Raw genomic sequence first — 15,348 nt, forward strand, 5'->3', positions numbered from 1 at the left:
TTGGAGACACTGCCACAGCCCCGCACCAACCAATCTTGCAGTCCTTTGCTAACCCAATAATTGTTTATTATTTCCAGCCCAGCCCAGCCCAACCACTCATGGGGAAATTCATAATTCTAAATTTGTCTTTTCGGAGTTGCTAGATTAGATTTGCATTGCAGGGACAAAACGACAATGCAAAACAAGTACGTAAATGAAAGTATTGTACCTACTTGAAGAAGTAAGAGGATGTGTTATAAATTGGGGGGGGGGGGGGGGGGGGGGGGCACGTGCTTCCACGTGAGAGTCCTTCTCGGGCAAGTAATTCTAGAATGCTTTTACCGAAAGTGGTCTCAAGGCAAATATGATATTTGTGTTGTGCCAATGAAAATCATTATATCCCAAAATTCAGACTCAAAATCATTATATCCCAAAACATTATGGCCTAAAGTCATGCCCCAAACTCAAGCATTTATGGAAGGAAACCCAGAAAGGAAAATTTGGAACATAAAAGACAGATTTTCCTACATTTCTAGGAGAATATGATATTTGTGTTGTGCCAATGAAATCAGATTCGTAGCAGGGTCTAGGAACAGAGAAAGGAAAAGAGGAAAATACAGTATACTGGCGATATCAAAAAAAAAAAATATTCCAGAAAGCCAGCTGGTGGTACCTCTTGAGTGTACTGGCAATATCTATACCCAAATGCACCCAACAACATTTGCTAAGCCAGCCATTGATGTGCCACCAAACACCATTTTGTCCCTAAGACTACACACAGATAAGAGGCATTTTGGGGAATATGGTTGGGAGCCAAGAAATTCAATATTCGGTGGTCAGGCCCATTCTCATCAATCATTGCTCAAATTGTTCGCTTCCCAAATGACAAGATCAATCAAACAAGACACTAAGTCCAGCAAATTTATATAGAATTAACGGGTAAAACAACGCCAATTATTATTATGTTCTATAATAATGGCCGTGTGACCTCTGCTTCAACAGATTACCTAACCCAGACACCAGGCTGCCCTTTGGACTCGCTGTGAATTACTTTTTTATTTCCAATTAGATTCTCCTTCCACCATGTGATGAGCTACGGGCTACAGCATTTCTCAGGAGGGAGGAAGCTTGCCAATAAACATCAAAAGCAAGCCCCCCTAGGTAAGAACCATCGCCGTGTTCGGTTAGCAAAAATATATAAATTATGAACATATACAATGTCGAGAAACCTTCGAAAACAAGTGGCAGCAAGGCAAGCAGATGGTTAATTTCAGAGGGATTTATAGATATAGTGTTAAGCCAGATATATATATATATATATGTAATAAGGAAAAATTTTAAATAAAAAAGAGGAAGATACACACAAGAATACTACGTGTTCCTAGAAAAAGAGCACCCAATGCATCCCAGGATGAGCAAGGAAACAAAGGGCAATGCGAGGGAAGTGGAAGCTCTGGGCGTGGGCAACAGGATTTACATGAAAACTTGAAAAATATCTAATCGGAAGTGAAAGCATCAAACTTAGTGGCCTGAGAAATACGGATGTAAAAATAGCAGCAGTAGCAAGAAGTTCACCAAATGTATGTGGGATGAGAGTTGCTGTGGTGAGGCAGCTGAGGGTTTTGAGGGAGTCCTTTGAGCAACGGCGGGGGCAACTCCGTGGCCATTAGGCGAACTTTGCTGCTCAGTTGTTGGCAACGGGTTAGGCAGGCTACCACTTGGAGGTGTAAGTGGCATCGTCTTTGCATCACTGAGATCTTGACCTGATACAACGTTTAAATTAGATGTCAACTGGCAAGAATAATTTGTGATTCATCAACGCATACATATTCAGACATGAAGGAATGATAAAAACATGAATCTTGAGCACAAACAGGGTGTCCCAAGCATAAGAGGCTCCACACTTGCAAGAACCACATTTGTGTAACGCTTTCCATTTACTCTCTTTTTTTTTTTTTTTTTTTTTTTGGGGGGGGGGGGGGGGGGGGGTGAGGCAGGGAACACTCAAAGGAGTAAGCTTACCACTGTTACTAAGGTTCACCCTCTGCGTCAAGATGCCAACTCAAAAAAAAAAAAAAGAGGACATCTGCTAACAATTGGAAGGGTTTGTAAAAACATGCTCCCCACCGATGTATGCATATTTTTGGGTTTTGGTTGGGGGGGGGCAGGTAAATGGAGAGGGAAGCACATATCCACCTTTAAATTTTTGGGTTTCTTTTCTGCAAAGAGCCAGTTCAATTTAAAACCAATGCATTACCAGGCAGCTGAAGGAGATTTGGGCATCAGAATCTCAAAGTTTGATGCCTGATCCACAATATTTTTTCCTAGAAACTCCCCCACTCAGCTACTGCAGTCTTAACTACAACAGATACTGCAGAGAGTTGGGTATGTGTTTTGGGTGCAGGCGGTGTCCTAAGTCTGATTCATCAAGATCTCATGTCCAAGGCTGATGCTAAATTCCACTTTCTTAGATACCTTTTTATTTGCTTAAAAATGTCTATAAATGAAAAGGGGGGAGAGATAGAGAGAGAGAGCTTTTGTACATAGAATGGTGTTTAAAAAAAAATGTTTTTGTACATAAAATGAGAGTTTTGTACGTACTAATCTGTCGAGAATACAGCGTGTTGTACATAACTTAACTAGTCTGTCAAGAATACATTTATCAATGTATCTTTACCACATGTTCATGAATAATATGGACCTCCTGGGAGTACCTATTTTGTGGGTAAAAGAAAAGGCACATTTTTGACTTGCAAAGTGTCACAATGCATATGCATTTTGGGAAGTCGTGTACTTACAATTGGATGGTGACCAGCACAACTTCAAATTTTCCCTATCAAACACCAACCGATAACCAGTCATGTAGTTCTCTGCATTAAGAAAGTTTCTTGAGAATAACAAAAGCTGAAACAAGGAGCCATACATCATTGATAACACAAAAAACAAATTGTTTACACTTACGCCCAATTATTGCAAGATCCCCATCTGTAGGCTGTATGGCTAAACAAAATACTTCCTGTGTCACAAGGACTACACATTTTAGATTTTATCTGATATCAAGTACACTAATTACTGCATCACTGTTTTTAATCCCAGAACAGTTTAAGCATTTCTACACAGATATAGAGTAGCCAATTGTAGTCAATGCAAGGTAGCAGCTTCTGGCCTCTATTCTTAGTTGCAAGCATAATCTATATTGCTCCTGATCCAGTTGCAAGTTCTCTAATTCCAGTACAAACAAATGATCTAACACTCTAGTAGCTTTTCAAAATCTAATTGCTTTATAAAGCTACTTGTAAAACTGGACGGAAAAGCTAATTATCTTATTCACGTACAGCCCTAGTTATAGGGTTGAATATTTACAGCTTAGGAAAGATTACAAAGAAGATTACAATAAAGCACATTAGGAAAGTATCCTAATTAGATATTAGGAAACTATCCAAAATAACAAGATTTAGAAAATTTAGAAACTTCCAAAACGGCATAGCATTCTAGAAGCAGACATATAAGGCTTTCTTTTTCTCCTTGATCTTCACACGTCAACACTACTAGATTTTTTTTACCCAAGTAACTAGAAAGGCAATATTGCACCTAGTGGGATTATGGCTATGGCTTAATATGTATGCATGCATAAGTATAAAGCCAATAGACAAATTGAAGACAATTTTGGGGGAAAAAACAATTATTCCTTTCCTTCTTAATCGTGAAGAACAAAGAATTAAAAGTTTCAGTAAAACCTAAAAACAGTACGTCCAAAGCCCATCTATGCATTAAGTTCCGCCACTTGATTATTAACTTAATCCTTTCTCAATTTTTACATATATAGTCATTTTTCCTTCCTGCTAGAGCTGAAATGAGTCCAATATCATGGAATATATATATATATATAGATTCAGTTTATGAAACAAATACCTCCAAATGTACCCAATAAATCAGCACAGAGAGGTAAATCAGAATAAACATCTAACAAGATGATGCATCTTACATCAGGTCTGAGACAGCTGCCTATTTCCAGCTAGTGAATATAAAATTCAGCTAACAAATCAACTACACACACGGGCTATATAGGACAAGGACAGATATTGGCCCACCTCTAGAATAGAGAGCTTGGCATTGGGCTATCTCCACTCAGATGGTATTATTTTTTAACTCATTAAGAAAGAGTTTCACTGAAGCAAATTATCTTGTTGATATCTGTGCCATTTCATTACTATGGTACTGAACTAGTAATTTGGAACCACAATATCTCAGAACAAATAACTTCGGCTTAAATATGGATAAATGCAGTGCAATAACAATATGCTTCTATAAAAAATGGAAGTTCTGCCATAGTTCTGAAAGGCGCGAGGCGCAAAGGGTCCTGAAGTCTGAGGCACGAGGCGAGGCGCGCCTTTGCAAAGCAAGGCGCACCTTTTAGAAAAAAACTCAAAATCTTGTAAAATCATAAAAAACTATCAAATTATCAATAATAACACATGCATATCATTAATGTTTCATTATCTTCAAATTCTAAACTAACAACATCAAAGTTAATTCATTCATCATGCAATTTCTAAACTAGAAACATCATCAAAGTTCAAATTTAAAGTCTCAAACTCAAACAAGTACCAATCATCGTGCAAAGTTCTAAACAAACATATAAACACTACAAGTCCACAATCAATAAAGAAATTTTAATCATCATCATCATCATACCCTTCACCAAATTGAAAATCATCATCTTACGGTGCCATATTTTGCTCATCCCTGTTATTTTTCTTCTTTTGCATGTACTCTCCAATCTCTTGTTTTATTGATGGAGGACATTTTGGAATAGCTTTAGTATTCTCCACAATCAATAAACACTATAAGTTCACAATCAAGAAAATGTTTTCATTTTGAAAAATGCTATTTTTCTAGGACTGGAAGATTAACACATTTTTTTTAAATCTGGAAGATTAGGGCATTATAAGGAGACATATAAGAAAATGTTTTCATTTTGAAAAACTATCTCCCGATATTTTGATAGCTAATATTCATTGTTATTAAAATGATTTTTAATGAATTTTTCAAGAAATAATAGATATGTATTTTGGGGGTGGTAAAATCGCTAAATCCTGAGTTTGTACTAAAATCAAAATTCTCTTTTCTTATTGTTATGGATTTTAATTTTTTAGATATTTTTATTGAATCCAAATGGGGGATACTTTCTTATTTACATTTATATATTAAAGTAAATGGATATTTTACCTTCCATTTACTTAAACTAAAGAAATGCAAATAAGTTGTGATGTATACATGCTGGAACTAAGAAGAAAGGAGGCTGGAGAGGAGAGGAAGAGAGAATGCAAGCACGGGTTTCATGAGGCGCGCCTCTTGCCTCAGCGCCTCACCTTGCAAGGCGAGGGCCTTGCTGAAACCGCCTCGCCTCAGCCCAGGCGAGGCGCCAAACTGGCGCCTTAAGGCGCCTTGCGCCTAGGCGCACCTTTAATAACTATGAGTTCTGCTTTGAAGTTTTATGCTATGCCTGACAGCTAGGCTCAAAGCTGAGCTCAAATGGAAATGAACTATAATAAAGCTTAGGTTAACCAACCACAAGCATAGCACAAATATGTCTTTTCTTCTTCTGCGTACTCAATTCCAGCATGGCCAAGCATAAATAACCCAGAGAGGCATGAGCACAAATAGAACTTTATGTATAATATTAAAAAAAAAAAAGGCTAGGCTCTGTGAAAAAGGATGGTTAAAAAGGCAGAACAGATAGGGGAGAGTAAATAGCATAACTTTATTAGAAGGCCCAACTCCCATTTTCTCTATTTCATGACAGACAAGATTCTCATTTTTTATCTATCCTTTTTTGCTTCTTCATTGATGAGCTAATAGTTAACATAGCTGGTGTTGCAGGTTTATTTTCTTTCACCTTGTAAGTGGTTCACCACATTTCTGCTGTTCTCTAATGAAATTTGAGTTATTTATCCAAACAAAATTCTTCAATCTCAAGATGTAATGCATTTATCAACCCCACAAAATGTGTTCCCCAAGTATCTAAAACATGTTCAGTTCCCAAAAATACTGAAAAAATTTGATGACACATTTTGATACATATCTCTATGTGTCATGGAGTAAGTAAAACAAATATCACAAAGCATCTGCACTTTTTAGGAAACAAGTAAGAATTTCCACAAACTGCTAGAAACCATAAGAGACCGAAAAACCTGAAACATTTCATCATGTAGAGAGGGGGGGAAATAAAAACTTGCCTAGATGACATTAACAATTAATAATTTTGGCAGAATCATAAGTTTGGAATATGTAAACAGACCCATCAGTCCATTTCATGGTTCATTGCGCATACTCTCCCAGCTAAGCCTCATATTGAATCACAAGACTATTCCAACTCATCTAGATAAAACAATTAATATTTCAAATATTGAACAACCAACCAACCTCACTGTCATTATAACGTAAGGTAGGATCGTGGACCAGGAAGCTGTTGTTTGATGCAAATTTAAGTGTCAGAGAGGGTATCTTAGGCATATCCTGGGATCTGTTCAACCATAGATTTTGAATTACCACCATATTAAACAAGACAAGGAGAAGGGCTGAACTTCCATGGTGTAATTCATGGAAATTACCTGGATTTGTAACAATATTTCAAATCGGATCCTTCAACACTTGTAGCATTTACTTGTCTGTCAAACTATCATCATACACAGAAATATGAGACATACTGCTAAAAGAGATTAGCTTCATAAACTATACAATGGCAATAAAATGTACCTCCTGAACAACCATTTCATATGCTTTCTTGGGGAGGAACGTAAATGATGTCCCACTATCTACCAGTGCTTTGAAGTTTGTTTTGTCGAGACAAGAACCTCCAATACAACATGCCTCAACACCAACAGTATATGGTACAACACTGAACCAAGAGTTGAGCCAACGAGAGAATTACAAATTAAAAAGAAGAGAGAAGAAAGAATCCAAAATCAGATAGATAGTCTATTAGTCATACAGCTTCCCCTCAAGCGGCAGGAATGGAGTAGACTGTTGAGCAGATGGCCCTTGGTCCCCAAAAAATACTCGCCCAGAAGCATCCTCATTAAAGCACAAAGAGAAAGAATTCCGCAACAATCCTGCTTTTGCAAGTAAACTTGGCACAGAAATCTCACCCAGTCCCAGACCCATAACACCATCAGGAGCAGCTCCATCCAAGTAACCACCGCTTTGCTTCCTCCCACATCTGAAACAATAGACAGCTAGAATCAGGATTAAGTATGTAACCAAGATAATTCCTTCTTGAGGAAACTTTAAGCATGTGAAAGGTGTAATTCTAATGTGAGAATAACAGATCAATCAAGCAGACCCAATAATGACTGGAGCCTCTGCAGAAATATTGGTTGCATTATCACTTCTTGCAGCAAAATGCATTGTATCCTCAACCAGAAATCCTGAACTGAAGGTATCTGTTGATTCATATTCAGCTGTGTAAGGGCATGGCTGCTTAGGACTCTTGCAATTCGGACCCAGTATACATAAGTGATGACTGCAAGGTAAGTGCTTGCTCGTGATTGACCCAGATGGGCTATATTCATTTAGATCCCTATCCTGCATAATAGATGCCCCAAATACAAGGGAGCACCTGCCAATCAATCATTGGAAATAAGTGCTAAACATGTTATCAGAACAGAGCAACTACAAATTCTTTCTAACAGATGTGATCAGAAGTGCTTCTAGGTATGTAATCGGAAAAGTTCTCTTCCCAAGTAAACTGGCCAATAAATTATCAGATGTGAGCCCATTGCCAAGCCTAAGCAGATTACCCCTTTGTAATTTGAATTGATTAGCAAATAAAATTTACAGTAACATTAGTTATTGAGGAAGAAAAGAAAAAAAACACAGAGGCAAAAAAAGGATCATGTTCTTTAGCCTCATGTAAGTATTTCACATGAGTACATACATATTCATATTTCATAGTCAAATCATCTCCTTTCTTGATGCCCCCCCTCCCCAACCCACCCACCCACACACATGCGCAAAAAAAAAAACCTCAAGAGAGAAAGAATGGGACACAAAACATAAAACAAAGTTCCTCATCTTCAATACTAGCCAATAAATAAAACTCAATTCTGCATTTGACCAGGGAAGAAACTCAAAATCAAAATGTTCGCTACACAAAGAAGCAACTGCATTGGTGGCACGTTACTGTGGTCCAGAAGACTCCTGTGAGGCAAAATAAGAAACAGGAGTCAAAATAGAGAAACGTGATCTATGAGAAGTGATGCAGTCACTAATATTCAAGACCCGGTCCAAGGCCAATCCGGCCCAAACCGGAACAGTAACGCTACAGTAGCATTGGAACAGTAGTGCTACAGTTGAACTCCATGAGTTTTTAAGATTTTTACTTCTATTCTCCTTCCTACGTTTTAGGATTTTAATTCTATTTCATATTTGATTAGGGTTTTATTTTTATTAGAATTTTAGTTAAATTTTGTTTACAAATATTAGATGGATTTGGATTAGCCAATAAAAGCATGAAAATGTATGGGAGAAGAGGGTATCTCCTGGATAACGAAATTATTTAACGCGATTCTTAAATCAAAAAAGATGCCAGATGAATGGAGGAAGAGTACTTTGGTCCCTATATATAAGAACAAATGAGATGTTCAAAATTGTGAAAATTACAGAGGAATTAAGTTAATGAGTCATACCATGAAACTCCGGGAGAGAGTAATAGAGCAGAGGCTCAGAAAAGAAACAGAGGTATCAGAAAATCAGTTTGGTTTCATGCCCGGTAGGTCAACAATGGAAGCTATATACCTACTGAGGCGCCTAATGGAAAGGTATCGGGATCATCAGAAGGACCTACATATAGTGTTTATAGATCTAGAAAAGGCCTATGATAGGGTCCCTAGAGAAGTATTATGGAGGGTTTTAGAAAAGAAAGGAGTCCGAATAGCCTATATACAAGCCCTTAAGGACATGTATCATGGTGCAGAGACAAGGGTCAACACATGCGGAGGGGATACTGAACCGTTTAAAATTACAATAGGATTGCATCAAGGTTCTGCACTAAGTCCATACTTATTTGCTCTAGTAATGGATGAACTCACTAAAGATATTCAGACAGATGTGCCATGGTGTATGCTATTTGCAGACGACACAGTGTTGGTGGATGAAACAAAAGAAGGAGTGAACACTAAGCTTGAGTTATGGAGAAACAATTTAGAATCTAAGGGATTTAAATTAAGCAGAAAGAAAACAGAATATATGGAATGTAAATTTAGTAAGAATGCAAGAGTGGAGGATATTATAATAAAATTGGAAGATCAAATCTTACAAAGAAAAGACCATTTTCGATATTTGGGATTAGTGATTCAAAAAGATGGAGAAATTCACGAGGATGTCACACATAGAATTAAGGCAGGTTGGCTAAAATGGAGAAATGCATCGGGAGGTGTTATGTGATGATAAAATCCCATTAAAATTGAAAGGAAAATTCTATAGGATAGCTATAAGACCAGTTTTGTTATACGACTCAGAATGTTGGGCAGTCAAATACCAACATGAGCAAAAGACGAGTGTAGCGGAGATGAGGATGTTAAGATGGATGTGCGGCCATACAAGAAAAGATAAAATTAGAAATGAAATTATTCGTAATAAGATAGGAGTAGTGCCAATAGAGGAGAAGATGAGAGAGACTAGACTAAGATGGTTTGGTCATGTGAGAAGGAGACCAAGAGACGCTCCTGTGAGGAGAGTTGATGAAATGGAACAATTAATCAAAAAAAAAGGTAGAGGCAGACCTAAGAAGACTTTGAGGGAGACATTAAAGTTTGATATGAAGTGTATGGATCTCAATGAAGATATGACAAAAGATAGAAATACATGGAAGTCTAGAATTCATGTAGCCGACCCCACATAGTGGGATAAAGGCTGGATATGTTGTTGTTGTATGTTGTGTTTTTCACATGCGCGCTACATGTTGCGTCAATAAGTAATCCCATTATCCCAGAGTACTCCTAGAAGAGCTCATGAGGTGACTTATTTGATCCAAGAGATCATGGTTTCATTATTTGATTTTCTTGCATGTATCAAAACTTTGCCATGACATTAGCTTTTCTCGTTTACATCAGCTCCAACAGAATGATATATTGATTAGAGTTCCACAATTTTTCCATACAACAATAGCAAAAATCACAAGGTTTAATCCCACCAGAAAGGAATTCCTCAATTTTTCTCTAGAACTAAAAAGCACTGCTTTTTATAAAGGTGCCATATCATTTCGACACCAACATTTCTCAAACAATAAGAAATGCATGGCAACGCTTGTTAGAACATGACCTTTTTTTACAAAGGATACTGCATACTTTTTTTGTATTTTGGGAGGGGGCAGGGCAAGGGCACCCTTGTTCATCACAAGATCTTGCACAGCTTAGAACCAAATAAGATATGTTAATGCTTTTTCATCATTTATTTCCTATTATGTTGAAGGTGAGTCATTCATGTCACGTCTTGTGTTTGCGCTTCTTAGCTGACACATATTGAATCACTAATTTCTGCATAGTACATACAATCAATTCCCAAATCAAAAAAGTTCTAATTTCTGCATAAGGTTAACATCTGCACATTCCATGCAGGATTAAATGACTCTCACTGCTCTCCACAAAGATCCCCTCCCCCCCCCCCTCCAAAGGAAAGGGGGAAAAAGAAAATCCTTTTGTTAAGTTGCATTCATAATCAGATGGGGTTCCGAAGCTACATAATTTGTTATATATAAGAATGTAACTTCAAAAGTAGCTCAGACACAACATTCAAAGGTAGTGGCTGACTGTGGCTGCCAATGGTCAATTATGCATGTAAAACAGTATCCTTATATGAAGTCTCAATTACTATAATGAGTTCATTTTCATATTTAAACTAACACACATTTAAATAGTATCAGCATTCTGTTATTGTATAACAAGGTTCTAAATTTTAGAATGCCCTAAGTTGAAAACAAAGCAAACTAATATAGAGGTTGCTTGGCTTACCCTCTTTTTTTTTTTTTTTTTTTTTTTTTTGGGGGGGGGGGGGGGGGGGCGTGCTTATAAGTCTTTATACTTATGAGTTGTGTAAAGCTTAAAAGCTGGATATCATTTAAGTTGATAATATGTTTGGATAAATGTGTTTTAAACTATTATTTATATAATTATGTGTTTTGTTTGAAAAAGTTGATAAACTATCAAAACTTAATAAGAAGACGAAAATGGATATGTGACTGAATAATACAAATAAAATTCATAAAAATACTAAATTTTAATAAAAATAAATTATAAATTAATATCCAATTAATAAAATACTTACAATTACATGTTGATAAATTATACGCAATTATTAAAAAATATATTAATACAATATATATGTTAAATATATGCATATACACAGAGAGATGGGGGGAGGACGCCGACAATGGAGGCGGCAGATGATGGAGGCACGTCCGATGGACATAGAGGAGGTGGATGACGCCAACGGATATGGAGGAGGCAGCGATGGAAGCTAGAGGAGGCGGCCACTGGGGATGGGTTTAGAGGCAGCAGCCGATGGAGATGTAGGCAACGGCTAACAGCCACCATGGAGGAGACAGAGGCGACAACAGAGAAATTGGAGGGAGGCAGCGACAAAGAAGACAGAGGGATGAAGGAGAAGGGATAGAGTTGTAAATACCATAAATATTTGAGGGCAAATTTGTAATTTGCTTGGTTAACAAAAAAAGCTACTAAGAGCTTATTTGGAAAAGCTAGGGGAGGAGCTTATTGAATAAGATGCTAAAATAGCTTATAAGCTCAGTACCGTTTAAGCTCCTAAATTTTTAAAAAACGCATAACAAAATAAGTCATGTAATTTATAAGCTAAAAGAGTAGCTTATAAGTGGTCAAACGGGTAAGCCAAACACTCTCGTAATAGTAAAATGAAGCAGACATGTATGCATTAGTTTAAACATGAAGTACTATCTGTGATGGTATTTAAATGCATGCTATTTTTGGCAATTTTTGAATTTTCTGTAGCTCTCATTTTTCTCATGTTTATATCCCTAATGTAGTCAAATCAAGATAGTAGACAGTACACATCCAAGTGTTAAGGATCAGCTCTTAGGAGACAAAAAATTGAAAAAACAAAAAATCAAAAATTGTAAGGCCAAACCAATATTCTACTAAGTAGCAATAGTAATAAGAATGTAACAGTTGATAATGTAACAATGTTAGCAGTAACCAGCATACCAAACTGTCGTAATAGCTAGAAGATAGGGGAGCACATTGAATACAGTTGCACGGAACCCAAAGTAGGTCACTCCCAGAATCCAAAGCAACCAGAAAAGACACATTGGGTGTCCCTATATCAATCCAAGTGTAATGCAACCTGTATAAAGTTAAAAAGTAACAATTAGACTCCAATGAACAAGCATAACTCAAAAGAACTCAATGGAAAAGTACTTTCAGAAGATATAAATGGTGAGAAAACCCAATTCATTTTAGTTTCAAACAAAAACTTTATCTCAAACTCATTTTAAAATCAGAAAAATAATCCAGTCCATAAGGAATGAATTTGAATGACCAATTGTTGTATTAATATGTAGATAGAAAAATTATCAAGCACTATGTTCCTACTGCACAGATTGTATATCCAACAACTAAAAGACATATTACCCATTTCCATATGTTACAAGACATAAGCCCAATATACGAAAATTGTAAGCCTTCTAACATGTATGGATAATATATTCAACAATAACCAACCTATGTGTACCCAGACCATGTCATTGACAACAAAAGACCAGAGTTGATAACAATAGGCCTACATAGCCATCAAAATATGAATTGTTATAGATTTCAGTTGAATGAATCTCACAACAGATCTAAGTCCAACTGATTGATGCTTCGTAACCTGAACACTAAATCAGGGGGATTTGATCCCCTGTTGTGAAGGTTTGAGAAACCACTCTTATAATGAGGTGCCAACAGGACAACAAAGGGCTATTACTTGACATGTCAACCAGCAGGCAGCCTTGCTTCCTTGATAAAATCACAATACAAGGTTAGATACATTCAAATTTTGGTCATCTGTGTTATTTTTTCTTTTTCTTTTTATGGAGATCATCTGTGCTTTTAAGAAGACTAAAGCATGATATTTGGACATGCTTTTGCATAACTTATACAATATAAATTGATAATAACTTCTTCTTTTTTTTTCTTTGCCAAATGAACATAATAGATTACAAAATTGGACCCCATATAAGATGGAGCTAATATATCAGATATGAATGCGAAGTACATATCTTTCAACACATTCAAACATTTATAAGCATTCAATACGGTACCGACCAAACCTTGAGCTTCCATATTTTCAATATACAAATGCTTCTCAATTCTCATTTCTAGTCCTCACCTCATAAGTGGTTCAAAATAATTGTCAAGCTTTATATTATTGTTTCACTTCCAAGCTTAGCACAATATCAACCAAAATTTGAGGAAGGTGAGTATTTAACAAAAATCCACGGCTAGAAGGAGATTTATTAGCAAAACGACGACGGATAAAAAGGTGAGATTAACACACCATGCTAAGTCGTCCCCGAACGACATTGCTTGGCTGCCTTCGGAAGGGAACAGAAGTTGATAGCGAGAACCGAGCCTCATCTTCTGCCTCCGAACATCACTGCTCACAAGCATCCGGTAGTACTCCAAGCTCCGCCGCTCCGGCCAAGCAGGGGACGCCTCTCCGCCGCTTCTCGAAACCCTAGCGCTCTTCAGTTCCTCGGACAACCTGTGAATTAGCCTCGAAGACAGCGTCAAGCTCACGGCGCACTCCACCACCAGCAGAAGAACAATCGTCATTGTCACACCAACCAGCAGACGCCGCGCCGCCTCCATCGATACTCTAAATCGAAACAAAACAACAGAACAACAATAACAACAACGAGTACTGAAACGCAATGCGGAAAAAGTTAGGTTTTCTCCGAGCTAACAAGCTTCAAAAGTGAGATCTAGATTTACGCGGCTTTGAGATCACTGCGAATGGCAGCGAAGAGAGAAGCAGCTCACACATAGACAGAAGATATATGCGGATGTATGCAGAGAGCACAAGAGCAGGGAAAAGTAGAAATGGAGAAGAAACTCAACAGAGCGTGAAGGGGCAAGTGTTAGGTGAATTTCCGGTTAAGGCCGTGTTTGGATTTTGGAACGCGAGGGGCGAAAAACGGAAGGAGACAAAACGAGAAATGCGGATTTAGGGTTAAGTTAGTTATCGTATTTTGAAAAATGCCAAACAAGGTACTGTCCGTTAAGGTTAAATTGATCATAATATTTTAAAAAGAGACAAAGTATAATGATTATTAGAATCTAAATTTGTAACTGTGTGGAGTTATTTTAATTGAAATAAAATTAATATTATTAGACAATGTTTAAATATATCAATTGTTACCAAAATATAAATAAAAATTATACGAAAATAGCTCAAACTAGAGCATAGCCTAATAGATAATAAGATTGAAGGAAACTTACTATTGTCTAGATAAATATGCGCATTTGTCTAATAAAGCGAATAATTATCAATTTAAGAGAAGCAGCTCAAAGAATAAAATGAGAAAGTATTGTAGTTATCACAATAATCAATTAGAAGACATACGAAAATTTCTTCTAGATAATTACAATACTTTTTCACTTCACTATTTGATCTATTTTTTTTAACCTAACAATTATTCACTTTCCCATACAAAAAGTATAAGTTCTCTAAGATAAAGATGAACTCCCACATTCTTGTTTTCTATCGGGCTCTGTTTTAATTTGAGCTATCCTGATATAAATTTTATTTATTATATTCTCATAACAATAAGTTGGCATCGTCTAATTAATATTAATCATTATCTTTAAAATTATTTAGATATTAAAAATAAAATACAATAAATATATCTATAATTAATATTACCCAAAAATAATAATTGTTGGGTCAAATTACTCACTTAATTATAGTGTGTTCCTTTCATATTTTGGAAATTATATTAATTTGATCTCAATCAAAAAGTATTAAAAAACGCATGCAATTTTATAAATTTTAAGAATATTCAATGAAATAATAAATATAATTAATATAAGTTAAATTTATATTTTTCTTCTTATACTTTCATATTTTTTTTGTATGTTTACTTAAATTTTTTTATTTTAATTATCTTTAAATATAATTTTTAAATTAATTTAATTCTTATTCAAAAAATATAAATTAATGTAACTTTTTCGCGTGTCTCTGTGCAAGACCTCGGGGTTCCGGTGTAATTTTCCTTACTTTGTTGTGGTTGGCCCGCGGGGTGCGCATTGTGCACCAGGCGCGTTGTAGAGAAGGGCGGCACCTGAGAACGTG

General features: G+C 36.4%; 1 protein-coding gene across 4 annotated transcripts; it reads right to left on the reverse strand.

Moving 5' to 3' along the window:
• Window positions 1-1,240: 1,240 nt before the first annotated feature.
• Window positions 1,241-14,177, reverse strand: LOC127800215 (aspartic proteinase-like protein 1). Of its 4 annotated transcripts, none has more exons than XM_052334698.1 (11): window positions 13,989-14,177; window positions 13,552-13,872; window positions 12,219-12,357; window positions 7,325-7,566; window positions 6,974-7,201; window positions 6,739-6,880; window positions 6,594-6,658; window positions 6,406-6,505; window positions 2,941-2,995; window positions 2,778-2,849; window positions 1,241-1,742 (listed from the first exon to the last, which is right to left on the reverse strand). In XM_052334698.1, the coding sequence occupies exons 2-11, from the start codon at window positions 13,863-13,865 to the stop codon at window positions 1,501-1,503; spliced, it is 1,599 nt and encodes a 532-aa protein (XP_052190658.1). In that variant the 5' UTR covers window positions 13,866-13,872; window positions 13,989-14,177; the 3' UTR covers window positions 1,241-1,500. The 4 variants fall into 4 exon arrangements, with proteins under 4 accessions (XP_052190658.1, XP_052190657.1, XP_052190659.1 ...); XM_052334697.1 differs by having other exon boundaries at window positions 13,961-14,177; XM_052334699.1 differs by having other exon boundaries at window positions 14,037-14,171.
• Window positions 14,178-15,348: the final 1,171 nt, after the last annotated feature.

The sequence above is a fragment of the Diospyros lotus genome, chromosome 4, assembly GCF_014633365.1.
Source record: "Diospyros lotus cultivar Yz01 chromosome 4, ASM1463336v1, whole genome shotgun sequence".
In the NCBI taxonomy this organism is placed as follows: domain Eukaryota; kingdom Viridiplantae; phylum Streptophyta; class Magnoliopsida; order Ericales; family Ebenaceae; genus Diospyros; species Diospyros lotus.